The sequence below is a fragment of the Chrysemys picta genome, chromosome 10, assembly GCF_011386835.1.
Source record: "Chrysemys picta bellii isolate R12L10 chromosome 10, ASM1138683v2, whole genome shotgun sequence".
NCBI lineage: Eukaryota > Metazoa > Chordata > Testudines > Emydidae > Chrysemys > Chrysemys picta.
The window spans coordinates 13,196,506-13,221,023 of NC_088800.1; the positions used below are offsets into that span (position 1 = coordinate 13,196,506).

General features: G+C 45.5%; 1 protein-coding gene across 23 annotated transcripts in view; it reads left to right on the plus strand.

The window, feature by feature from the left end:
- Nucleotides 1–24,518, plus strand: part of AKAP13 (A-kinase anchoring protein 13) — a 341,004-nt gene that overhangs the window by 275,632 nt on the left and 40,854 nt on the right. For 12 of the 23 annotated variants that reach the window (XM_065559282.1, XM_065559288.1, XM_065559289.1 and 9 more), the window contains 3 exons: nt 2,161–2,203; nt 4,301–4,433; nt 17,102–17,273. In XM_065559282.1, the coding sequence (XP_065415354.1) occupies nt 2,161–2,203; nt 4,301–4,433; nt 17,102–17,273 (348 nt within the window). Of the gene's footprint in view, nt 1–214; nt 335–2,160; nt 2,204–4,300; nt 4,434–17,101; nt 17,274–24,518 lie in introns of all 23 variants that reach the window. The other 11 variants (XM_042856648.2, XM_024102918.3, XM_065559275.1 and 8 more) reach the window with 1 other exon arrangement.

Here is a 24,518-nt window from a genome sequence, read left to right on the forward strand (position 1 = left end):
ACAAAACTTATGAATTATTTTAAGTCCATCTACCATATGAAATTATTGTTGATGGTGAAGTTCAGAAGGTTCAGATGTTCAGATAAGCACCCAAAAGTCTGGCTGCTTATCCAGACTCATTGGAGTTGCACAGTGGGGCTGCAAATCTCAGAAGAATAGGCTTTTTCAGGTGCTATCCAGTCAGGGCACTGATGATTTTCTTGCTGTTGCCCAGCACTTCCGCTTTTGGTTCCAGGCAGAGCCAGGAAGCACCGAGGTAGAAGGAATACAGAAAGTATCGAGGGAGGAAAATCTCTGTCCATCCCTCTGTCTGTTTTTATGGCGAATATAACAGGTATCTGAATGCTGTCATACAGTCCTTTTTGAAAACGTTTAGTTTTAGGTTTAGTAAAAAGCAGTTTAGTTCAGAATTTGGGTTGGTTCTTATTTTGTCTGGGTTGGTTTGCACACCACTATCAAAGGTTCTCTCTGTTCAAGGTAAAGTATTGTCTCACGCTACGGGACGAACAGCAACTGCATAGTTGAAATGCCATGCAGCTCAGGAATTCTCAGAGATGCTGAAAACTGGATCATGAACAACAAATTATTGCAGCTCTTGATTAAATGTTGCTTCATCCCACTTATTCTGGTGACGGTATAGGATGGTAAAATACTTCATAGGTTTTATATGGAGTGTTTAAATTCAGTCAAGCAAGATGATGGTTAAATATATAGAGAGGCGAGTGAGCGAGCAAAGAGGTTTAACCTGCGTTGACGAGTAGATTGAAGTTGATATGAAGAGCAGAGTCCACTATGAAGTTCACCATGGACAACAGTTTGAGCTTTTAAATTACTTGTTCAATGCTTAGATACTCAGGTAATAGGTACTATTCAAAAACCGGAGATAGATAGTAAATGGTATGGAATTTGATTGAATTAATATCATTGCGCTATGTGATGGATTTGAGACAGATCACTTGCTAGACTAAAGGCTCCACAGAGGACATACAAAAAGGGTCTCCTAAACCAAGACTAGGTGACCAGGTTAGGCCACTATTTAATTCATGAATATCCAAGAACGAAAGGTTAAAAAAATAGCCTTTTCTCATGCTATTCTAGGAACTGTAGTCAGTAATTGAGACTGTATTTATTTTAGAAGTGGGGATGGGACGATCCTGAAGAAATGTGGTATTTTAATAAACTTTATAGCCTCTGGGTACTGATCTGCCCTTTGCTTCGGATGCCAAGTGCTAAGTTCGTTTGCATTAGCTCTTAGCTCAAGCTTCTGTTAACCATTGTTCTTATGGCAATTACAAAATCCTAATAAGAAGACCAGCTATGTTGCTTGCTGTCATTATAGCATGTTTGAAAATACTTTAAAGGGGTCCTTTAGAGTCCTGCCATGCCTACTTCCTGGAGGAAGGATCAGGCATCTTTCTCCATCTGAAATGATTTATTTGGATTTTTTTAGCATTCCCAGATACTAAGCAGCTACTCAATACATCTAGCATTAGCTAGATAATCTGCTCCAAGCAGACTGTGTAAGCAGGTTTCTTGGTGAACAAGAGGAATTTGTGTCACTGGAGGACTTCAGTAGCATGTTGTACATCGTTTTTTCCTAGAGCACAATTCTGGGTGATTAAGCTCTGCCTCTGTAGACATTTCAATGGAAAAATTAATAAGGCTTCTCTTGTTTCCCTTATCCTTTTATTACATGCTTAAGGGTTGTGAGGGGGAAATAAGCTATAATTTTATCAACTAGAATTCTGTTTTATACATGAAATAAGGACGTATTTTACAATAGATTCATTCTGATGGAGTATAAATAAAAGCACTGAGGCAAAGTCTCTCGTTTTCACCTATTATAATTAAATTAGCAGTTTGGAATTATGCACCCTTAATGTACCAGTGAAGATCATAGATTCACATCCTTTGCCTTACAGCTGGTGAATGATAAAACTACTAAGCAACCCACCTCTTTTTCCACCTCTGTCACTAACTTGGAATCCCATGGCCTGTGGTGAACATTCTTTCCCCTGGGCACATGAAGAAACATATCTGAGCCCTTAACTTCTAAACAGTCCCCTCTTTTTCATAAACTACCTGAATCCAGGAACTATGTTTTTAGCACTACTGTGGGCAAGACTTCGCAGTCTAACATTTTTGTTTAATCTTTTCCAGGCACACGATCGTTCAACAGCACCAGTAGTTCATTGTCTCAGAGGTACAGTACTGTGATGGTCTGATCTTTTCTCTGTTGAAATGCCCAAAATATAGATCTGATTGTTTTTTTAGAGGTATTGAGCAGTCCTAGCCTCTCTTGACTTCAGTGGGATCTGCAAGTGCTCAGACCCTCTGAGAACCAGGCCAATATTTCTGTACATTGAAGAACAGTTTAGAATGATAAAAGATTTCTTAAGATTGCCACACTGGGAATGAAGACGGGTCCATCCATCAGCTTTTCCTGAACAGTAGTTAATTCTGGATGTTTAATGTTTATTCACACATAATAAAAGTTTAGAATATTATTATTTTATTATTAATCAACATAAATTTACACCAGACCCAAATATTATTCCCACATTTTCCCTTTCCCTTTGTCTATTTTTTTATGATTGCAGAGATTCTCATGTTTTTTAGATATACTTTGTTCATCCTTGCATGGCTGTAAGCGGAGATCCTCTGTTCTGACTGGATGCTTGCTTTAATAGTTCCTTTCTGCATGGGGGCACGATAGCATTTGTGGCATCATGGGAGCTGGGTCTTTGATCACTGCTTCATACTTTGTGCTACTTCTCCTGACAGCTCTGGCTTGTCTGACTTGCCCAGAAGGCTCTTAAGCACCTTTTATTGTTGTTTTCCTCTCCCTTTGGTTTCTTCAGCTGACTGTTTCACTTTTGTATTCTGGCATGTCTTGGAAAGATTGTGTATCTTATGTGGAATATGACTCCTTTATGTACATCCCTACAGTGTTTCCTTTCCTTTTGGGGTGGGGGAGTGGAGGAGTGTGGGGGGGAGGAGGTATTTTAGTTTTCTCCTTTGGAACTTAATTCTTACAGTGCATGCTGGGGATTTGGACAGGAAATGGTGCGTGTTTTTATAGGATCCGGTGTCTCCTACTTCCCTAACGTAATAAAAATGCTCCTATTTATTTGTACTGTGGTAGCATCTAGGAGCCACAGTGATGGACCCAAGACCCCATTGTGCTAGGCATTGTATGGATAGAACAAAAAGATGGTCCCTGCCCCACAGAGCTTACAATGTAACAGCCTTATAAAAGGCTCTTTAGTGCACAGCAGTGTGTTATCTTCTGAAATCTCTGACGTATCTTCTTATTTGCAGAGCACCAGGACAATCGTTTTATCCACTGCCACCGCCACAATATGGCTTCTCTTTTGGCTTTGCACCCCATTTCACCAGCCCCTTCTGAAATTATTGATAGCTCAAAGTTTGACATGAAATGAACCTCTAGATTAACAAATAAACACAAATTGAGTCCTATTTGCTGTGTTTTAAGGGACCAGTAAAAGTCAGTAGTCTAGCAAAGAACATTTTTAACAAAAGCTCTAATTAAATTATACTGGAAATATTGGGGGTACTTTATAGACAGGGTGCTTCCCAATGGACACTGTCCTTTGTGAAGATTTCACTACATATCTTTCTTTATAGCCATCTGCTCTGTGTGTGTTATGGAAGACACCCGTAGTTTATGCCAATAAGTTAAGACTGAGACTAGGTATATGTAGCCATACAGAATGGGAAATTGGTGACTACTGTGTTAATGAAAAGCTGTTTCTCCCTTAAAGCAGCAGAGGGCACAATGTCATAGTTTGAGACTATGAAGTACAGAAATATTACCAAAGAAACAATCTCTCGCAACATGTGACTGAGTGGCTGATTAGTGTTTAATCTTTAGCTTGTCATTATTCATATAAAAATGTAAACTGACCAATGAATCTGTTGGTTAGCTACAATAGCTGGATAAAAAAATGTATTTGCTCTTTTAAAAAAAACAAGGTTTCCTCTAAAATAACAAGGAGTCCGGTGGCACCTTGAAGACTAACAGATTTATTTGGGCATAAGCTTTCGTGGGTAAAAAAACCTCACTTCTTCACTTTACCCACGAAAGCTTATGACCAAATAAATCTGTTAATCTTTAAGGTGCCACCGGACTACTTGTTGTTTTTGTGGCTACAGACTAACATGGCTACCCCCTGATACTTGACACCATGCAAGTTTTCCTCTAGTTTTTTTCCCTGTTCTGCATGATCTGGAAAAAAAAAAGTTAAAAAAACCCACAGTCTCTGTCTTTTGGCTTTAGTGTGTCTGAAGAGAGCGGCAACTTCCTGCCTCCCAGCCCCTCCAGGAAAGATTTAGAAGGGAAAGGTGGAACAAAAGTCAGTCGCACCTTCAGCTATCTCAGGAATAAAATGTCCAGCAGCAAGAAGAGCAAAGTAAGTGGCATCTGGTGCCCATGTGTTATTAATCATGTTTATTATGTTAGTGCCATGTGCTTAATGTTCACCTCCCTGTGAATAAGACTTCTTAGTGTGTTGTTGAGAGCTCTTAAATGAATCCTTTTAGGCCTCAAAGAAATATGTTCAGTCTAACATAGTGCCTAGTGGCGAACACCAGGAATTACCACCGATTTCAACAGGACATGTACATTCTTGGGATGCAGCCCATAGAATGAAAAACAAAGTAGGGTGACCAGATGTCCCGATTTTAGAGGGACAGTCCTGATTTTTGGGGCTTTTTCTTATATAGGCATCTATTACCCCCCACCTCCTGTCCCGATGTTTGGAAACGCTGCTTATTCTGATAAAACAAGGTGCTTTTGGTAAAAGGCAATAGGCTCATTTCTGAAAGATGCTCTTTCAAGGTATTTTAAATACTTCTAAAATCTCTGTCACGTCTGTAACAGCCTCTGGGAAACTTGATGCTGTAATTGATTTCTTTACAGAGTTTCGTGTATTCTTGTGTTGGAAATGTAACAAAAATAGAATCACAGACATTAACATTTAATCACAGACATTTAACAGAATCACAGACATTAGAGGTGGAAAAGACCTATTCTATCCTGTTTACTCTATACCCCTGCCAATGCAGGGCTGTTCTCTAATTGCATTTCCAGTACTTTGCTCTCCAAAGGTTTCAGGGATTCAAGCTATGCAAATAACCACCACTTTCTTGGAGAGGTTATTCCATGATCTGATACATCCCACCATTAGGCAGAGTTTTCAGCCTAAATTTTCCTTTATGTAATGACATCCCATTGATCCTGAGAGACATTGGTTTGTTCACCTGGGGGCTGAGCTGCTGACATTGATTTTTAGATTTATTTAGAACAAAGCATGTATGTATTTATTTATTTTGGAGAACAAATCAGACTATGTAAACAGTTATCTGGAGAGGGAGGAAAACTAGGTCAAAATGTAAGTGTATCAATATGGAATGTGTCCTTTTAAGGACCATGTTACTGAAAAAGCAAAAACAAATATCTAGTATTCTATAGTTAGGTTTGCTGCTGTCCCTATATGTAAAGGGAAAAAGCTATTTTGTCTGCAAGGATTTACCCAGCTGTGCACATCTTATTGTGTCATAAGCTGTGACTGCCCAAGACAATAGTGCACTGCAAACCTTTCTAAGGCCTTGGCTACACTGGCAATTCACAGCACTGCACTTGCTGCGCTCAGGGGTATGAAAAAACACACACACACCCCGAGCGCAGCACTATAAAGCACCAGTGTAATCAGCGCCTGCAGCGCTGCACGCTCGCTCGCAGCTCTGCAAGCTATTCCCCTCGGAGAGGTGGAGTACTTGCAGCGCTGCAAGAGAGCTCTCGCAGTGCTGGCGGCGCGACACTCGCGCTTCACAGCGCTGCCAAGGCAGCGCTGTGAATCCGCGAGTGTAGCCAAGGCCTAAAAAACTGCAATTTGTGTGTGCAAAGGAAAACTAGCAGAATTTGCAATACTAAACGGGAGTGATATAGTAATTTCCACCTCCCAGTTAAAAAGTGTCTGTGCTTTTAGCACCTGATCAGTGATTATTTAAAACATTAGCACCTCTCCAAATTTCCAAAGCCCACAGATAAATGTATCATTCCATGCAGCTCTGAGAATCCTCATTGGCTGGAGAGATCAGGTTTCCTCTTGGTGAAACAGTATCATTGTAAAGGCAAGTCGAGGCAATAATCCAAACTAGCAACAGGAAAAGGGTGATGTATCAAGAATATAGTGCACGTGCCTGTGTGTTCAGTGTGGGTGCGAGTGCCACTCAGATTTTGTCTTCTTTCTTCTCTTCCTCAGACACTGTATTCACCCAATGTAACAGCTCAATTGGCTGAATGTTCCCCAAAGCCTTTTTGTTTTTAAAGGGATACTGCCTCATAAGTAATGATGGATTTTCCCCTTACTACTGAGTGACGGGAGTTTTTACAATTACACCGCTACCTTGATATAACGTGACCCGATATAACACGAATTCGGATATAACGCGGCAATGCAGTGCTCCGGGGGAGGGCGGGCCGGGCTGCGCCCTCGGGTAGATCAAAGTCAGTTTAGTATAACGCGGTTTCACCTATAACACGGTACGATTTTTTTGGCTCCCGAGGACAGCGTTATATCGAGGTAGAGATGTATATTTTTCCATTTGCTGACAGATTTGGATGGAGGTTTAGTTGAAGATATGAAACATTCATGGGCTCCATTATATTTGAATCTCTGGAGCCAATGATGACTCGTGCTAGATAAGTGTGTTGCTATATTTTCAGTTCAGGCAAGACAGAACTGCTTGTCTGTCTCACATGTTCTTTATGGTCTCCTCTGATCTTGTGGAGGACATGGCTCTTTAATAATTAATAATAGAGACCTTGTCATAGCTTGCATGTTATTAATAAACAATGACAAAGTATGTGTTGTGGTTGGCAAAAAAACTATTTGAGGCAGTGCTGGTAGCGCCACATATACTTGAGTTTGCCCAGCTCTTCCCGTTATAAGAGCCGGTTGCCAGTTGCTCATAACTTTGCTAGACTAGAACAGATTGCATTGAAATTCTAGGTTGGGTGCCTCCCCTGAGTGTTTAGGGTTTTTTGTTTGTTTTTTGGGTTTTTTTGTTTCAGCAGAAATACTTCAGTCTTTTACAAGAACAAGATTAGGGGAAAATATTTTGTTTTGCCGGTGTTGAAAACGTTTGTACATTTGGTTCATTAGGGCTACCATATGTCCGGATTTCCCCGGACATGTCCGGCTTTTCGGTCTATAAATAGCTGTCCGGGGGGGGGGGTTTAAAAATCTAAAAATGTCCAGGATTTCCCCCCGGTTGGCTATTGATGGACAGAAAAGCGGCGGCCAAGCACCGCTCGGCAGCCAAAGCACCTTCCCGGCTCCCTGCAGCCTTACTACGCCGTTCGGCCCCGCAGCTGTCTTCCCCCTCCTCCCTTCCCCTGAATGCTCCGCCCACTTGCTCCTCCCCCTCCCCTGCTTCCTGCGAATCAGATCTTCGCAGGAAGCCTGAAAAAAAGCAGGGGCAGGCGGGAGGCAGCAGCAGATAAGCTGGGGCTGGGGCGGGAGGGACGTGAGGAGGAGAGCTCTGGGGAGGCACGGCCCTGGCCGAGTGGCTCCCTCCAGCCCGGGCTGAGCAGTGCCCGGTGGCCCCAGTGGCTCCGGCCCTGGACCCAGTGGCTCCGGCTTAGCTTGGCTCGGGCCCCAGGGCACCGGCCTCGGTTCTGGCCGAGCACGCCAGCCTGGCCCTGGCTGAGCGGCGCCGGCCGAGCACCCCCGGCCCCAGCAGCTCCGGCCCAGCTCGGGCCCCAAGGCGGCGGCCCCGGTTCCGGCCGAGCGCGCCGGCCCCGGCCCCAGCGGCTCCGGCCCGGCTCGGGCCCCAAGGCGGCGGCCCAGGTTCCGGCCGAGTGCGTTAGCCCGGCCTCGGCTGAGCGGCGCCAGCCGAGCACCCCCAGTCCCAGCAGCTCCGGCCCGGCCCGGCTCGAGCCCTAGGGCAGCAGCCCCAGTTCCGGCCGAGCACGCCGGCCCAGCCCCAAATCCCGCAAACCCGGCCAGAGCGCAGCCTGATTCCTGGGCTCTTTAAAGCCGGCCCTGGTCAGGGGACAGGGAGGGGGGGGTTGTATGGGTCGGGAGTTCGGGGGGGGGGGGCTGTCAGAGGGGCAGGGGTGTGGAGAGGGGTTGGGACAGTCAGGGACAGGGAGCAGGGGGGGTTAGATGGGTCTGGGGTTCTGGGGGGTCTGTCGGGGGCAGGGGTGTGGAGAGGGGTCGAGGCAGGCAGGGAGCAGAGGGGGTTGGATGGGTCGGGAGTTCTGGGGGTCCTGTCAGGGGGCGGGGAGCAGTTGGATAGGGCATGGGAGTCCCGGGGATCTGTCTGGGGGCGGGGTGTGTGAATATGGGGTGGGGGTGTGGATAAGGGTCGGGGCAGTCAGGGGACAGGTAGGGTCCTAGAGGGCAGTTAGGATGGGGGGTTCTCAGGAGGGGGCAGTCAGGGGACAAGGAGCGGGTGGGGGTTGGGGCTTCTGAGGGGGGCAGTCAGGGGGTGGGAAGTGGGAGGGAGTGGATGGGGGCGGGGCTAGAGCGGGGCTCCTCTCCCCCCATGTCCTCTTTTTTGCTTGTGGAAATATGGTAACCCTAAGTTCACTGAGAAGTTCCAGCATCTCCATGCATTGGAGCAAGAATTTGTGATTTGGCAGAAGGGTTGGGTTGCCTTTGTGTCAGGAATATACCTCTTGCTTTTCCTGTGGGGAAAATGCCCACATTTGCCAAATGATAAGCTTTTGAAGAATATCAGTTTGCACATGTTCAGTAGAGACTAGGGTTACCATACGTCCTCTTTTTCCCGGACATGTCCGGCTTTTCGGCTGTCAAACCCCCGTCCGGGGGGAATTGCCAAAAAGCCAAACATGTCCGGGAAAATGGCGGCTCTGCTCCTCCCCGACTCTTCGGCTCTGTTTAAGAGCCAGGCTGCCCCAGAGCTACTGGCTTCGGGCAGCCCCCGTGCCTCTGGACCCTGCGCCGCCGGAGCCCGGGAGGGGAAGTGCCTGGCTGGGGGCGCAGGGTCTGGAGGCACGGGGGCTGCCCGAAGCCAGTAGCGCTCGGGAAGCCCGGCTCTTAAACAGAGCCGAAGAGTCGGGGAGGAGCAGAGCCGCCGCGGCTGGATGCTCTGTTCCTCTTAGGCTCTGTGTAACTGACACAGTGTCAGTTACGCAGAGCCGAAGAGGAGCAGTGCCTCCAGCCGCTGTGACTCTGTGTAACTGACACAGGAGGGGAAGTGCCCGGCTGGGGGCGCAGGGTCTGGAGGCACGGGGGCTGCCCGAAGCCAGTAGCGCTCGGGAAGCCCGGCTCTTAAACAGAGCCAAAGAGTCGGGGAGGAGCAGAGCCGCCGCGGCTGGATGCTCTGTTCCTCTTAGGCTCTGTGTAACTGACACAGTGTGGGCTCCAGCTGCGGTGGGGAAACGCTGGCTGGGGGCGCAGGGTCTGGGGGCTGCCCGGCAAACCCTGAAGCCGGTAGCACTGGGGCAGCCCTTTCCCCCTGGCTGGGAGTGGAAGGGAGGAGGGGGCGGAGTTAGGGTGGGGAAGGGGCAGAGTTGGGGCGGGGCTAGGGGGTGGGGAAATGGGCGGGGCCAGGGCCTGTGGAGGGTCCTCTTTTTTTATTTATGAGATATGGTAACCCTAGTAGAGACATGATAGTGTTTGACAACTAATTTCAGCAAAATTTACATCTCCACTGAGAATGCTGCAGCACAAAGGCTGCAGAGGGGGAGCCAGATTTTCCTGCAGTTGGTTTTAGATTAAGGACAGACACTGGAAATAAGAGCAGGGAGACTGTGTTGCTTGCGTTTTCACTGCTGTGGAATCTTGCAAGAGGAAGCACCGTGATTCAAATGCTGAGGGAACAAGAGTCCATACCTGGAGGGCAAAGGGAGTAGATTAGGACAAGGAGCCTTGGGGAAAAGGTACCTGGGAGAGCAGGGGGCTGACATCAGACTAGTAGCTAGGGAGAGGCTGGGACTAACTGACCAAGGAGACTGGCAGTCCCTAGGGTGGGAGAGACAGATCAGATGAAGAGTGGAACTGGGACTGTCTGGGCAAAGGGACTTGGAACCCGAGGGGGAGGGGAACTGAGATCAGATGGGGAGCCTGTTGATTGGGAAGACTGACTCTGGCTGGGCAAGAAGCCAGGAGACAAAGACTAGGATTGGGAGCCATGGTGGAGGAAGGAATGGAACTCAGACATGAACCCCAGAGTGGGACACTAGGACTCTCTGTGCAAGGATGAGCTCAGGAGACTAAGATCAGATGCGGAGCATGAGTATGGGAGGGCGGAGGAGAAAACACAGGATTGGGAAAGGGCTGGGGCAAAAAGTGCCAAACTTGTGGGGTGGAAGGGAACAAAGGCAGAAAGGTCTATGACAACTAGAGCACGCTCCCTGTCAGAACCTGAAATGGTACCCAACGATTCATCAGTGTCCCCATTCCTCTGCTGTCAGCAAATAGCTGTGAAACCCACTGGCAAAATATGTGTTTCAGCCCCCCTCTACTGTCTGGTTCTCATAGAGCAGTGTTTCCCAAACTTGGGACGCTGCTTGTGTGGGGAAAGCCCCTGGCGGGCCGGGCCGGTTTGTTTACCTGCCACGTCCGCAGGTTCGGCCAATCGCGGCTCCCACTGGCCACGGTTCGCTGCTCCAAGCCAATGGGAGCTGCTGGAAGCGGCGCAGGCCGAGGGATGTACTGGCCACCGCTTCCAGCAGCCCCCATTGGCCTGGAGCGGCGAACCGCTCCCAGTGGGAGCCGCGATGGGATGGACGTGCGGACACGGCAGGTAAACAAACCGGCCCGGCCCACCAGGGGCTTTCCCTACACAACCGGCATCCCAAGTTTGGGAAACACTGTCATAGAGGATGACAGCGTTCTACTTTTATCAGTTACGCCGTTCATTCAAGTGGTAGAGGTCTGTGCTATAGGTCTAAGTGCCAGTATGGTTCCATATGATGGGATTTCTGTTTTTCCAGTTTGCTTTTTTAAAGACATAGCAAATTGAACACGAAAAATGACATTGAAAGAACATTAAGGTTGCAAAGTCAAGCACTCAAAAGTTAGGAATGCCAGAATTAAGATTGCATGTGCAACCTTAATTCATAATGAGCATGTATTATGATTCCCTCTTTAATAACATTATCACATACCAATTTTTCCACAGGACCCCAGCACCGTTCTGTGGATGTGATGGACTGGGCTCTGGGGATGAATTGTGGTTGTGTAGTGAATTAGACTCGTCTCATGTGTTGCCAAAACTGGAAGGTGTGTAGTGAACTGAGGCAGGAGACTGCAGGAGGAGAAAGGACAGTCTTGTGGTTAAGGCAGTTGAATGCTACCATGGAGAATTGGCTTCTATCCCTTCCTCTGCCACAGAGTTCCTATGGGATGCTGGACAAGTCACTTAAACCAAACTTTGCACAGGTGGCTACTAAGTGTGTATTTTCCTCATTTTCTGGGTGCCTGTTTTGAAATCCTAGGGTGTAATTTGCAAAAGTGATGAGCTCTCCAAGTGCAGCTGAAGTGACTGGGCGCTGTGCTTTGAACATATGAGAGGCTACAGAATGCTAACTACTCTGAAAAGTCAGACTCTAGGCATCTCAGAATGGACACCCAAAAGTAGTGGAATCTTTTGACCATAACCTCTCTGCGCTTCAGTTCCCCCTTGTAAAATATGAAGCATAATACCACATCACCTTGCAAGGGGCTGTGAAAATTAATTCATTAATGTTTGTGAAGCACTCAGATACTGTAATGATGAGTGCCATTCCAAAATTTAAAAGGAAATTAATAATTCTTCATTCAGAGCAGGGTTTGAATAATGTGCTGGAAATAAGGTGTGGGACCGCACACTGAACAATGGGGATAAAGCAAAATATTGAATAACTGCTTGTTCAATGAGCATCAGCCATCCTGTGCACTGAATGATTCCTCTGGAAAAAATAATATATGACAGGGATCGGCTTACATCGGTAAGCCCCCTGGCGGGCCAGGCTGGTTTGTTTACCTGCCGCGTCTGCAGGTTCGGCGGATGGCAGCTCCCACTGGCCGCGGTTCACCGCTCCAGGCCAATGGGGGCTGCGGGAAGAGGGATGTGCTGGCTGCCACTTCCCGCAGCCCCCATTGGCCTGGAGCGGCGAACCGCGGCCAGTGGGAGCCGCCATCGGCCAGACCTGCAGACACGGCAGGTAAACAAACCGGCCCGGCCCACTGGTGCTTGACTTTCCAAACTTAACATTCTTTTAACGGGTAGGCCTTTGTGTGGTAATACAATAAATGTACAATAGTGGCGTCATCTCTGGTGCATCATCTAGAGATTGTGACATCTTTAAGCCCTTACACAAGGGAGATCAGTTCCCTTTTGTTGATCTATCTCTACAGGATGCATGCTGTGGTCATTGACAACCCCAGAGCTGCATCCGATTATGACAAGTTCAAAAGAATATGACAGCTGTCCCCGTTCTCCAATGCAAAGTTCAATGTGAGAGAATGTATTTATATAGAACCCTTCATACAAACCACTCGTGAGAATTTGTGGAATATGTACAGTTGGGGGATTTGCTGACAGTCCTTGCCATAAGGCATGAACTGGGAGTTCGTAGTAGATCACAGTTGTATATAGAGAAAGATTCTGTTAGGATGAGGGATAAGACAGTACGTGGAGAATGCACATTGCGACACTTCCTGTACCTTTGTCTATTAAACCACGTGCCACAGAGACTGCCACACTCTGGCTTTTTTGGCTACTTTAAAACTTTCTAATAAAATAAGAGTCCCTCCAAGATAGTAAACACAATTTGCTTTTTAAAAGCTCGCAACAGCTAGCAGCTTTGACTCTTTACTAATTGGCAATGCAGAGTGATATCCAAGTCAAACACTTTTGTTTTCTTCTTGCTTCGGAATATTTTTGTGTTAATTACTGCAATTTTATACAGTAAGTCTGAAAAATACAGGTTCACGTTCCTCGGAGGACTGGATCATCACAGAGAAGAAGAGTTTTTTAGATTAAAACATGAAAGACAAAAAACAACCCTTGAAAGAGGAAGTAGAACAGGAAGATTTGGTTGTTTCTTCTAACTGTTTCTAGTAGAGCAAGAGGCATAAACATACAGTTGCTCCTAACAGATTTTGCTCTGCTCAGAACTTGGTTTTAGATAATGCAGTTTTCTAAGATCAGTTGTAAAATAAACTTTCTGACGAAGACCACGACCAATATATATTTTTAAAAAATTATGTTAACAACAATGCAAAAGGAGACATATAGGCACAAGGGAAATTAAAAATGAAGGGGGGAATAGATAAGTGGGTAATTTTACCAGTGTGTCTAGAGTGCATCATCATGTTACTTCAGTTTTACATTGGTGAAACTCCATTCAACTTAATTGCATAAAATGGTTCATATACACACGATCTTTACTGTGTGATATTGCTCTTAGTCAGAAAAATATTCAGAGTTTCTTCCGTTTTCAAAATGAATTTCTGGGGAATGACAGCAAATATGGAATCCAATTAAGAAAAGCAGGCTAAGTAATTTCTCCTGTCATTCACTTGTGCAGTTAGAGTAGGTGTCTGCATCCAGGGAGTTTTAAACACCACCAGCTTTTCAAAATAGCATTTCAAAGAACTGTGAGATTGTAAACATCTGTGAATGAGATATACAAAAGCAACCTCTCTAGCCATCTTCATGAGAAGTGTTTTGATAAACAGAGTACTGCAAAAGTACTAAATACTGGTGAGGTACACTAAATGTGCATCTATTTCTAACAGAATAAAATTTTCTTCTCATAAATGCCCCAAGTATCATAGAGGGGTTGTTTTATTAAATCTCTTTTAAAGTTCTGGACGCCAATTTAAGTGCCACTTTCCTTTTAAAATTCATTTCTTCTCGTCACTGCCCCTCTGATTTTTGTAAACAGGTCTAGCTAGGGGAAAATGTGATACAAGCAGCCGCAAAATAGTTAAGATCATCTTTAAGGAAGTCAGTAGCAAACAGACCTCCCTCCCTCCCTTGCCCAAGCAATCTTACTTCCTCTCCCAATAGTCTGTGGTGGCAGACTGAGCAGACCAGTGTGCTGTCACTATGGACTAATACACATAGAGAACAGCGCTCCTTTCCCTGGGAAAGCATGTCGGTAAAACGGAGTAGATTTAGTGAAATACCTGGAATAACAGTGAGACTAGTAGGAATGACGCATTGGGAGGTAAGAACTTAACCGTTATTTCACGCTGAAATTTGATGTTTAAGTATGCTACCCAGTGAACTGGTTGGTTCAACCGTGCTGGTGGTTTTTTTTTATGGAAGAAAAGTGTTTCTATTTTCATGCTGTTATTTGAAGGAAGCTTCAGTAATGGGTGGTGTAGAAAGAACATTTAATTTTAAGGTAATGCTTTGTGATGGGTTATTAACCCACCGTATGAAAGTTGGCTTTTTCCTTACTAAAGGTGGTGCAGTATTTCCTGTGTCTAACTGAAATCATCTAGTTTTTTTAAACGTTTTTTCTTTCTTTATAAAACCATAAAAGACGGTTAATGTCCCAGACCCCAAAATTACCAAATTGCAAAAACCTGTCTTTAAATACCAGCTGCACTCCCTGGGAAGTTATAAAGTTAATCTCTTTTAGCATTGCTAGGAGTGTTTAAGTGTTCACAGAGGCATAGGGTCTGGGTGAGAGTAAGATCCTTCCCTCGGAGGTCTGAGTTCCTTAGAGTCTGACATTCAAGCAAACTTTTTGGTCTTGATTTGCTACCATCCTTACAGGGTATAAGTCCTGAGCCCCTTCCAAAGTGAACGCTGCTGGATTTGCACAGTTCAGCAGATTGTGAATGGGACATGGAGCCTTTCACCTGTAGTTCACAGGGTTCTAATCCAGTCTAGATGATTTAGGGGACTGCTGGCAGTTTCAGGTTTGTCTGCGCCAGATAAGATTGTCACATTTAATACTGCATCCTAAGTATTGTTCATTTCTGAATGTAATGCTGAGAGGGGCTCTGGGGCCAATAACTGAGAGAGTCAACTTTAGTTTAAAGGCCATGTAGGGGTGGACTCCGTTTTGGATTCATAGAGAGACAGACAGAAATGTTAAACTTTTTACTAATTATTTGCATGTGATATCAAAGGCTCAAAGCTTTCCTCATGGGGACTGCAGAACTTGTATTCACTGTCCTGGTATTAACTGCTTTGTTGCTGTTCCTCAGTCCTGCTGCTGGGCAGCAGGAGGGATCTTTTGTTTGTTTATTTAGACCTCTATTGGAAAAATGTTTAGCTCTAGGCATGTTACATATCATTAACAACATATAAATCCACAGAAAACCTTCATAATTTCACTTTAGCCTCCATTCTCTTACAAAAGCCATCATGGTCTCAATAATCCATTGCGATAGAAATGATTATCGTTGAGACGATAATGGGGTTGCATTGTGTAATCAGCAGTTAAATGCTTTGTGTGTGTATGTGCAGATATATATTCGTTGAAGGGTTGAATGTTATTCACATTTGTATTTTGCATGTGCAACTCTCATGAAGGTGGCAGTGATGCAGGCCACATACTAGAGAGCTAAATTTCCTGTGTTTGATGTAAGTTATGACCCATATTTAACAGGACTTCCAAACATAGAAGGAAACCAACATATTGTCACTTCCTATATTTTTTCATCGTCTCAATATTAGTCATGTGCTACTCAGGCTGTGAAAATGGGAATGTTTGCATTTTCTGTGACTTGCTTTGAATCACCCATTAAGCTTCCAGATTGGGAGGGAACTTCAAGCCTCATATTTAAAGCAGCGTAATCTTGCTGATACAACAATCTCTTTGTGGGAAGGAGGAGGGACCCTTCTGAAAATCAGAGCGGATGGGCCTGAAGGCTTTGCTAGTCAGCTTACCAAAAGCGGCTGTGCTCTGGATTCCCAAAGCTGAGAGTAACCAGTATGGCCTCTTTAAGATTTTATATAATGTGTTGATGCTAGTCTATGTATCTGACCAGTCTTATCTCCCCTGCTGTCGAGACATGGGGAGCTCAGAACCTAGGCTTTGCAAAGCAGCCATCATCTGCCTTTACTGGTCTCTGCAGTTAAGAAAGCCAGAGCACAGTGAACAAGCCGGTACTGGGTAACCTGGAGTCCCATTTAGCCATAGTTCAATAAATCAACCTACTCTACCGTGCTATGGATAGAAAGTTTGTGAAAAATCCATATCTCCAAGGATCGTGTTTCCCAAACTTGGGACGCCACTTGTGCAGGGAAAGCCCCTGGCGGGCCGGGCCAGTTTGTTTACCTGCCATGTCCGCAAGTTCAGCCGATCGCGGCTCCCAGTGGCCGCGGTTCGCTGCTCCAGGCCAATGGGAGCTGCTGGAAGCGGCAGTCAGTACGTCCCTCAGCCCACGCCACTTCCAGCAGCTCCCATTGGCTTGGAGCTGCGGCCAGCGGGAGTCGCAATCGGCCGGACCTGCGGACGCGGCAAGTAAACAAACCGGCCCGGCCCACCAGGGGCTTTCCCTACACAAGCGGCGTCCCAAGTTTGGGAAACACTGTCCAAGGAGATTATTCACAGCTGATTGAATGAAACTGAAGACGGCAGCTCAAACTAGTGAAGAGGAAAATAAGGAACAGAATTCTATCAGCCCACCCCGAAATAAAGGTCCGTCTTTCTCCTTTAAAATACACTTATAAAAATTAGTTTTTACATTGGCCGTAAAAATTAACTTCACATTCAAATTCACATTGAAAGCTTGGCCTACACAAAACCTGTATTTTAGTTATGCTACAATCCGTTGGAAGTGCTGCAGAGATTGTGTTTTAGTGATGATCAGAACAAGGGCATATGTTTAAAGCCAAAGATGGGAAGAAACACAGATGCTTTGATGAGAAGAGACCTAATTTCTTGAGCTGCTGTACTTGTAAAATGCCTGTATAGAGAGAGGACACGGGAAATCTAGAGTGTTAATCTTTTTCTGCGAAGGCTGTGCATTTGCTTCCCTAGCTGAGATCTATGAATACATATGGCTATTGGTAAGGGGTGTGTGGATCAATGTACTCATAGCATGAGGGATTTGTCACTAGACTCTACAGGTCCTTTTTCCCTTTGCAGGAAAAAGAGAAAGATAAGGAGAAGACTAAAGAGAAGGACAAAGATTCCAAGGAGAGAGAAAAAGACAAGAAGATGTTAAATGGACACCTCTTCAGTGCAACCCCTACCGTGGGTCCAGTCAACTGTTACCACTGTATGAAACCTTTCAACAAAGATTCACACCTCTGTGCAAGTAAGTAGTTTTTTCTTTGTGTTCCACTGTTGGTGGAAAGCCTGTCAGCCAGAATCAGGATGCTGGTCATGGAACTTTTGCTTTATTCCCCCTACAAGTTTGAGAATTCTGATCAGGGAGAAGGGAGAACCAGATCTGATTAATGCATCAGCCTTTCACGTCAGGTAGCAAGGGTTCAAATATGACTCTCAAGTGAAATGGAGGCTGATTTTCAATCTAGTTCATAGCTGATGTTTGGCCCAGTTTACAGGTATGATGCTGTTCAGTATTGTCATCTGTATCTGTTTAGAGGTAACAGATCAGGACTGTGGTGTATTACTAGTGCTAGGGACTGAGATAAATTATTAAAGCTTTTGGGGGTGATAAGGAAAGCTAGCTTGGATCATGACTGTTTAATTTTCCATTTTAACTTCAGGAAAAAAAACTCTCTCTATCCTATCGCTAGCCTACCTCCTGCTTTAGCTCCAGCAAATACTGATTCAGTGTTCCAGTGAGTTCTCAGTGGCAGTAACACAACATTATGAAATTAGAATACACTCACACTTTTCCCCTCGCATATGTGCATGGTGATGATGTTGTGTCTCAGATCAAAGGACTGCCATTTTTCTGTGCAAGCTTAGTCGATTGTAGCAGTTCTATTTAAACAGCTTTCAGACCTGAGTAAATCCTGTGCTTTAAAGGTTAAGAGTAGTTGCCCTACTCGTTGATACATGTTACCATCCATTCAGGTGCTTTTGGTAAGGGGAATTTCCAGGTCCCTGAGATGTGCTTACTTGTTGCTGATGAGTCAGGTACAAATCAGAAACAAAAACAAAAAACAGGTAGTTTATCTATTCTCTGCCTAGTAGTAGCTGTTGGCTTAGACCAGGGGTCAACAGCCTTTCAGAAGTGGTGTGCTGAGTCTTCATTTATTCACTCTAATTTAAGGTTTCGCGTGCCAGTAATACATTTCAATGTTTTTAGAAGGACTCTTTCTATAAGTCTATAATATATAACTCAACTATTGTATGTAAAGTAAATAAGGTTTTTAAAATGTTTAAGAAGCTTTATTTAAAATTAAATTAAAATGCAGAGCCCCCCGGACCGATGGGCAGGACCCGGACAGTATGAGTGCCACTGAAAATCAGCTCGCGTGCCGCCTTTGGCACGCATGCCATAGGTTGCCTACCCCTGGCTTAGACTAATGTAGTCTCAAAGCATATGTAGAATATAATGTTGAAAACACTGTATGAACAACAGCTATTTATTGATGCATGCGTAGGGTGAGTATTAGAGGGAAAGGCATATACGTATAAATGCATTAGTGTTGTGGAATATGTAATCAACACTCTCTAGGTATAATGTAGCTAGGCTTGGCCACATTTGATTTTAATCGATAACTGTCGGTAAATGTCAATTTCAGCTGCCACACTGAAATCAAAGGGAAAAAAAGCTGTGGGTAACAGCATGCCTACAGGGAGCCCTCTGAATGAGTGAGTGGGTCCGTGACAATAAAGCTCTCCTGCGCTGCCTCAGAGCCAATGACACATGATCCCTGCAGGCGCAAGGTGTGGTAGGGAGGCAAAGTAGATACCCCTGGCCAGGACTATGAGGACCCTGCTGTCTCTGCAGCTAGGGACCCATTCCTCCTCCTCCTTCTTCCAGTCCTGGCTGGGGTTTTCTTTCTGCTGCACCATGATGACCGCAGCATCCCCTGCACCTTGCCACCCCAATGTTTTGGGTCCCTCGGTTGCACAGGGACACCTCTTCAGCCCAACACCCAGCACTGCCCTTAGCCCAGCCCTACAGCTGTAAAAATAAAAGTAGTTAGAAAAAAATCTTAAAAATTGGGGAGGGGAATCTTAAAACTAAACATTGATAAAAATCGTCAAAATTAGAAAAAAATCGAATTGTGCCAAACCTAAATGGAGCATCGCCAGCACGTTGGCCACCGGGAGATATGGGCTTCTCTTTAAACTCGTTTGATGTTCTTGTTCTAGCCCCTAAGTAGAATGTTCTTCGCATTACAATCCACCACGTGAATTCAGTAAGGTTGTCAGACTTAGTTCAGCAGAGACCAAAACAGTCACTCCTTCAGTTTACAGTTCAAAACTGCAGGATATTTAGAAAGCTGCCCTGTGCTGTTGATCACTTGCTATTGAATCAGTGATAATTTCTATCCTCGTGTTTAGAAACAATACAAAGTATTTATAAGTACCTCTCCTGGTCGGAAGCAGAGTCCACTGGCTCTCAATCTGGTGCTTGGCTGCTGATCTGAGAACTGTTCAGCATGTGCTGCCTTTCCACTGGGAGAGAGGCTCTGGCCCCAAACTACTGCAAAGTAGGAAGCTGTGAATGGCCTGTTCTCCTAGAGGATGCAGACTGCAGCATTCACCCATTTGGCAGGCAGCACAAGGACACTCAACTGCGATAGATGACCAGCGTCTAAAAATGTTGGGGGGAGGGAAGGGAACAATAACTAGTTGTATCTCTAGATTCAGAGGCAACTTTGGAGTTTCCTGAAGGAGAAAAGACAGCAGCACAATTGTACGAAGACTGGTCCGTGTTAACCTGCCAGGAAGTGGAAAATTTTAACAGTTATGCTTGCATAAATCCATCCTCTCCCCTCCTGTGCTTATTTTTTAAATCCTCCCAATCCATTTAGGATACAAAACATTACCTGATTTAACTTGTTACATTCTGATGAGCTTAAAATTGCTCCAAAATGTAGCTGTTAATAAATTCCTGACTGTCTGTGGACCTGTGCAGATAGGGATACATGTTCCATGCCTATAAAATTAACATTGTCCCGGATGTACTTTTATGTGTTGCATTTCCTTTCAGTATACAGGTTTAAACTATGCAAGGTTTATTTTAAGTGAATATGCATGCACACAGCATAGGCTGTGGCGCACAATGAAAATTGCCTAGGGTCCTGTCCTCACAAAAAAGTAAGATGATTATCGCTATCAAACAAAGGTATTAAACATCTTTGCTACGCAATGACAGTAGCTGCTTCCCTGCAGTCAGTCAGTCATGGCATGCAGAGAGCAAGGGGAAGATTTTCAAAGATACAAATGGGTATCAGGTACCCAGCATCCATTTATTTGTCATGGAAGTTGGCTATCTAGCTGCTCTTTGTGCCTTTCAAAATCTCCTCCTACATATATACATGTGAACTCTCTCTCACCTAAGCATTGTGACTAAATATACATCCAGTGTCCTAGCCAAGAGTCATATAACCATAGGGTTAGAAGGGACCGCAAAGGTCATCTACTCCATTGTACGATGTCCAGAATAAAGGATGCTTTAGCTTGGGCATAAGTTTTGTGTGATTGTGTTTTTATTTTTTGCTTCGATGGGTGTAAGTAATCCAGCCCTACTTGACTTGGGGCTTGTCTGCACTGCCCAAAAAGTTGGACTATGGGGTGCGAATAGCAGTGTGGGCCAAAGTGCTGCGTTGTTACTTCCTCGTGTGGACGCTGCATGCGTGAACTAAGATTCCTCGTTCGTGTTAACATAGTTCTCGTCAAACAGGACTTATAATTTATGCCCGCAGTATCCGCCCGGGGGTGTTGTAGTGCAGCATTAGAGGGCGTACAGCTGTTCACACCCACCATAGTCTGTACAGTGGCACACGGTGCACTGTAGCATACTGTCGATATAGCCTTAAGCTACATCTATACTGCACACTTTTTTGGCAGCATCTGGGGTACATCCCACATAACTCCCCTAGCACAGGTATAAATAAATAGCATTAAAGCTGGCAAAGCATGGCATAGGCAAGTAAAGACATGTCTGAAGGGTGTGGGTATGTATGCGAATATGTACCCTATATGCTCTCTACCCGCCAACCTCATGCCTCCTTGTCTACACTGCTAAAAAAGAGCAGTGTCCCACTTCTGGTGCCTTCCCTGCCGCAGGAATAGATTCCCCCAGCAAGGGAAGGCTCTGGCGGCAGTGGTAGTGGAGAAAAGCTTGGGTAGCTTCCTACTGCAGAACGGGAAAGGCTCTCGCAGGGGGGAAAGGTTCCACCAGCTCCCCACTGCAGGAGCATTCCCCTTGCACGCGGAAAGACTCTGGCAAGGGCTCACCCATCCCCACTGCCTCTCCCACCAAAACCTTTCACTGACGTGTGTAGTTACACCCCACAGTGTGGATGCAGCCTGTGTAGCTACATATACATGACATGCCGCCACTGGTAATGTGTAGTGTAGGTGTAGCCAACAGCTTCTGTCAAAATTAAAGTAATGTACAGTGTACGTTAGCTCGCTATAGAACACATGGAATATTCAGGAGGCCAGATGAAGCCTAAGAATCAAATATTCTTTCAGGGATTGTTGTGTCAGATTAAAGACACACGGGTTTCAGGGGCCTCGTTGGTTTGCAGTACTTGCTTCATTTTGCAACTTGCACAACTCTTTCCAAAGAGAGGAAGTGTATTGTTTTGGGAAATGGGATGCAGCACATCAGTGTGTGAAACTTTCAAGCCAAGCGGCAAAGTGTGTTTTTGTGAAATCAAAAGCAAGTTGTCATTATGGAGGTGCCAGTAGCAAGTTTATAGTTAAAGTTGTGTTGAGTTTTACACATAAAGCAGAGATTCAACTTCTTGATTATGTCACATATTTTCACTTCCATATATTCTGTGTAAAACTGTTGCTGTCTGAATTTTTACTAGGATCATTTGGCTGTTTTTTGTGGCTTTCCTCCATCGTTTTGTTCCTCTTCTGTTAATGGAGCCCTTTGGTTTGTGCACAGAAGGAATACTAGATTCATATTTCAGTTGGGGATGATTGCCACGCATGTATTCCAACCTGCGTTGTATCAGAGGACACCAGCCAGTTCCCATGTCTCACAAATTAAACCAATTCCTGATTGTGATGATGATAGTCTGCTGACTCCCTTTTAAAATGTCTAATATTCAACAGCAATGGTCCAGAGGTCTATTGTTCATATAGCACTCCTTGCTTCACATTCCACTACTTTTCTGCACTAATGGCCAGTATTTACTATGGTAGTTCTTAAGAGAGTAGACTTTTAAAAAACATCTACAGAGCTTTGGCCTATTGTAAGCCAATGTACCTGTGAACTATTCAGATTACTTTTCCAGCTGACTGCTCCAAACATATTGGAAAAAATTAAATTTTTCTTAAAAAAAAAATGGAGACATTATAGATGTTTCTAAAGGTCAAATTTTGAATAAGTTTGGCCTTTTTTTCCCTTTCATTTCTTTTTTTAATGTAAAATACCAGCTTGGGCAAAGCAGAAATTTTCCCTTCTGTAATTATTAATGGTTTTGTAATTGGGGGGTGAGGGGAGCCGAAGAATCTCCCTGCATGGCTGAAACTTGTTGCTGGTCTAGAATTTCCATATAAAAGCATCCAGTGACTTTTGCAGCAGTTAAAGTGAATTAATAACTGCTGCCTGGCCAGCTCCCAGCTCCTATCTTGTCCGAAGTGCTTGGGTTTTTATTGTAGAGATCAGCTGAGGAAGTGACATTTGAGTCTGGATTTGGTTTAGGCTAGGGTTTGAAATACAGGTTCAAGGCCAAATCAGGGCTTGAGTTTGAATTTGACGGCACTGAAATCTCACAAGCTGTTCTGACAGGATGTCTGTTCCAGGACAGCAGAAATCTTATGCTTATTATTATCTTATTAGAAATCTAATCATTTGAGAATTCTTGAGACTTTTCTGCCATCATATGTGGTGGGAAAATCACAGTATTATCTGTTTTTGAGAGATTTTTAGCTCCATCAGAGCTAGGCCCAGAATCAGAATTGGAGGGGCAGGTTTGACTCAAGGGAATCCAATCTTACCCCACCTTCAGAAATGCCAAGGGAATCAGATTTAGAGATTCTTCCCTCTCATAAAAGGTTTTTGTTGTTGTAATTTCTAAGCGCTTCATTTGTGAGATGTGTATATTTGTGAGATGGAGGGACCAAGGGGATTACCTAAAGTGGGGTGGGGCTATTAGTACTTTTAACTCAAATAACTGGACTATAATATTTCTAGCTTTTTACTTACTTGGGTCTCTCCTGCTGTGTCAGTCATGGAGACATGCTAGCCACTAAGGCAGAAGTGGGCAAACTAGGGGCTGGACCGTCCTTCCCCGCCCTGAGCTCCTGGCTGGGGAGGCTAGCCCCCTGGCCCCTCCCCTGCTGTCTCCCCTCCACTGCAGCCATGCCACTGCACGGGCAGTGCTCTGGGCGGTGGGGCTGCGAGCTCCTGCAGGGCAGCGTGGCAGGCTCTGGCCGAGCGGCACGGCTGCCAGACATGCTGCTCTGAGCGGCATGGTAAGGGGGCCAGGGCGGGGGGATTGGATAAGGGGCAGAGGGTCTCGGGGGGCAGTCAGAGGACAGGGAGCGAGGGGGTTGGATGGGGCCGAGGTTCGGGGGGGCAGTCAGGGGATGGGGAACGGGGGGGGGCGGGGGGGGGTTGGATAAGCGTGGGAGTCCCGGGGGGCCTGTCAGGGGGCGGGGGTGTGGATGGGGATGGAGCAGTCAGGGGACAGGGAACAGGAGGGGTTAGATAGGGGGTGGGGTCCCAGGGGAGCGGTTAGGGTCACAAGGGGGCAGTCAGGGGACAAGGAGCAGGGGGGGTTAGATGGGTCGGGGGTTCTGAGGGGGGCAGGCAGGGGACGGGCGGGGACTAGGCTGTTTGGGGAGGCATAGCCTTCCCTACTCGGCCCTCCATACAGTTTTGCAACCCCGATGTGGCCCTCGGGCCAAAAAGTTTGCCCACCGCTGGACTAAGGTGATGGCAACTCATTGTAAAAGCATTTTCTCACTAGACAGTATATAAAACAGAAGTGGCACTAGCCTTGTAAGAGACTTCCCAACCTCCTAACTAGAGTATGTACAGGAAACCTTACGTGTGTTCAACCTCAGACGAGTTCTGACTTGGCATATCCTGGTAGCCTAGCGGGATTGCTGTGATGGCAATGCTTACAGCCTGGGTCAGGCCATGGCAAGTCTCAACTCCCCCAGGGGCATCACTTCACCCAATTCAAGAGCATCACTGAGCAGCAAGATTAGGGATTCTTGACCAGTTCTCCGGTGGCTGTGAGGATCATAGGATATGTTACTACAACCATGAGCAAGGAAAATGGGGTGTTGTATCAAACAGGAAGGAAAGGGTTTCTGAGGCAAGAAAAAGACAGAAAGTTCTCTAGGTCCGTTGCATTTTTTCCCTTGATCCGAGCTATGATAGTCTTAACCTGCCATGCTGTATAAAAACATTTTTGTCTTTCTCTTTCATATGTACAGG